The 3,313-nt window shown below is 51.9% G+C and overlaps 1 protein-coding gene across 1 annotated transcript; it reads left to right on the forward strand.

The window, feature by feature from the left end:
• pgam2 (phosphoglycerate mutase 2 (muscle)) lies at positions 1 to 2,904 on the forward strand (the record flags this gene model as incomplete). Its single annotated transcript, XM_084460236.1, has 3 exons — positions 1 to 417; positions 982 to 1,162; positions 2,735 to 2,904. 3 exons carry the CDS (start codon positions 1 to 3, stop codon positions 2,902 to 2,904), a joined length of 768 nt encoding a protein of 255 aa, XP_084316362.1.
• Positions 2,905 to 3,313: the final 409 nt, after the last annotated feature.

Below are 3,313 nucleotides of genomic sequence, written 5' to 3' on the forward strand. Positions count from 1 at the left end.
ATGACCGCCGTCCATCGTCTGGTGATCGTGCGCCACGGGGAGAGCGGCTGGAACCAGGAGAACCGCTTCTGCGGCTGGTTCGACGCCGACCTCAGCGAGAAGGGCGTGGAGGAGGCGCGGCGCGGCGCCCACGCCATCAAAGAGGCCGGCATGAAGTTCGACGTGTGCTACACCTCGGTGCTGAAGAGGGCGGTGAAGACCCTGTGGACCATCATGGAGATCACGGACCAGATGTGGCTCCCCGTGCACCGTACCTGGCGCCTCAACGAACGGCATTACGGCGGGCTGACGGGCCTCAACAAGGCGGAGACGGCGGAGAAGCACGGGGACGCGCAGGTTAAGATCTGGCGGCGTTCCTTCGACGTGCCCCCGCCCCCCATGGACAAAGACCATGGTTACCACAAGATCATCAGCGAGGTGATTCTGAGGGGGGATTTCTCTCATTGTCTTGAGGTGTTGATTTCCATGGGTGCTTGTGAAGCTCTTTTGGAAACTGCATGTTGAATCAGGCCTTCGGAGTTTACATGAGGTCATGGTTCAAAGTATATGATGATCTTGACCGGCTCCAAACAACTATGTGTAAAATTACCCTCGTATAAGACGTGTTAAAAAAGGTCAGAGGTCATCATGATTGAACCAAACACTTCCATAAAAGGCTTTGCTGGCACATTCAAGTTAAGCCTGTAGTGAATTGTGGTAGCAAAAATGTTCTATGTGAAAAAGAGGGATTTGTTTTGAAACTTTCAATCTATCATGAGTTTATCATGAAATCTGATCTGAAGTAGACGTGTTATCCGGCTAGTTCACTTACATAACACTACTCAGCAGCTGCATGTACTGCTGCAATTAAATTTCACTGTATATTACACCTATAGGATGTGTAAGTGACACATCACATCGATGAATCGGAATTGAATTGACAGCTGTTGCTGTGATAATACACACAATCGGTCTGACAGCTGCTGTTCCTCCCCCCGCCAGTCGAGGCGCTACAAGGGCCTGAAGGCAGGTGAGCTGCCCACATGCGAGAGTCTGAAGGACACGATCGCCCGAGCCCTGCCCTTCTGGAACGACGTCATCGCGCCCGAGATCAAGGCCGGCAAGAACGTCATCATCGCTGCCCATGGCAACAGCCTCCGCGGCATCGTCAAGCACTTAGAGGGTGAGTATTATGGGCTGCCTGACGGGGCAGGGTAGAGGGAAAGACAGGGGAGAGAGAGAGAGAGGTGAGGAACGAGAGAGCGAGACGATAGAAGATGAATGTTGGTTGAACTACCACAGGGCAACATCATGAGGAGGGACAGTCTGAAACGACAGAGCATGCAAGGAAACATGTTAGAGGCTTCCAGAAGATTCCAGACCCAAGGCCTGTCCTGTTCAACTCACACATCTCGTGATATAACACAGACCTCGCAACACAAGACTGAAAAACCAGCAGCCTACAGCCTACAAAGAGTAGTAGTACTGATACACGTTCTGTTATGTGGAACATCAGTAAACTACTGGAACTATAACAGACATCACATGAGAACACACACACGGTCCCAGACTTACAGAGGTTCTATAAATAGCCAGGACTTTCACCCCAAGCTCGGCGGCGGTGCTAAAAGGCCACGGGCTCGGTTTCCGTTACAGGCGCGGCCTTTCCGCGCTGAAGGTCCCGCATTCTCCGGGAGCAGTGGACCGGGGTCACGGGGGTGAGATGGACAGGGTTGCAGGGGGAGGGGGGGGGAGGCTGGACCAGGGAAAGGTCAGGGCTAAGGAGGGCTGAGAGGATGGTCACTTCAATCGGGCCCATGTGGGAGAGGTCAATGTTTATATGATCTGATCTACTGGGCCACCAAGGCGACCTCGATCGCCTTGTTGAGAGGGGTCAGGGAAGAATTTTTACAGCTCACTTATCTGGCCCCCGGGTGATTACTGTTTTTTTGCTTCCCTCTGGAATATGTAGAGAGTGGGTCGTATGCCCACCTCCCTTGTTCTCTGTAAAGCGCATTGTGTTGCCTCTGGGTATGAAATGCGCTATACAAATAAAGCTTTGATTGATTGATTGATTGATTGATTGATTGATTGATTGATTGATTGATTGATTGATTGAAGGCATTCCAGGTTCTATACAGTGAGCAAGATGTTGTTGGCTAACACGTGACAGCTTTCTAGGGACAGCAGACATGCAGTAAAGTTAGAATGACTCCTCCTTAAATACTGAGCATAAATGCATTCATCTATCAGCTTCCGTAATAGGATAAAGGGCACGGACATTTCCGTCTGACCTTCCGTACAGCTGAATGACCTCTTCCCCTCTCAGCTCCCACCCCTAACCTGGGGTGCGTTCAAACCCAGCGAACATACCCAGCAAACACGCAACGTCAGGGAGACGTTCAGATCAGGTCTTAATAACGTCCGTCGGTCCTGAACCCCGTGTGTTCGTCTGCTGGACCCCTCAATATTCACACGTCTGGCTTGGACCCCTCTAAGACGTCTGTGGACGTGCAGAACGGGTCCAATATCTGAACGTAAAAAAAAAAAAAAATCATTCTGGCTCCTAATTGGATGTCTTTGGACTTGTAGCCTAACGGTATTTTGGAACATTGTTGCGTTTATGCGAACTATTTGAAACGTTCATTAAAAGCCGTTCAAATGTGACCGTTTGGAGAAAACATGTTTGCGATGAACGTTGGCCGCTGTTAGCTGAATTTGAACCTGTTCTTCATCCCTCTGTCTGTCCACCCAGATATGTCCGACGCCGCCATCATGGAGTTGAACCTCCCCACGGGCATCCCCATCGTGTACGAGCTGGACGAGGACCTGAAGCCGGTCAAACCCATGCAGTTCCTGGGTGATGAGGAGACGGTGCGGAAGGCTATGGAGGCGGTGGCCGCCCAGGGAAAGGCCAAGAAGTGAGGCTGTTTCCAGAGGCACCGAGACGAGATGGAGAGAAAGAGACTGCCCCCTCCTCCTTACCCCTGTGTACCTTCATCCATCTCTCCATCCCCCCTCACCAGCAGTCCATTCCATCATGGGACAATGGCTCCCATTGGAGAGAGACTACCGGAACGATAGAGTCACACGATCCAGATATGGGTTGACTGTTCTGTCAGTCTTTCACAGGTGGCGCTATAGCCTGCCTCACCCCCTCACCCCAACACTCACTCACTACACCCTGCCTCACCCCCTCACCCCAACACTCACTCACTACACCCTGCCTCATCCCCTCACCCCAACACTCACCTCAACCTGCCTCACCCCCTCACCCTAACACTCACTACACCCTGCCTCACCCCCTCACCCCAACACTCACTACACCCTGCCT

This window comes from Borostomias antarcticus (assembly GCF_949987555.1).
Source record: "Borostomias antarcticus genome assembly, chromosome: 30".
In the NCBI taxonomy this organism is placed as follows: Eukaryota; Metazoa; Chordata; class Actinopteri; order Stomiiformes; family Stomiidae; genus Borostomias; species Borostomias antarcticus.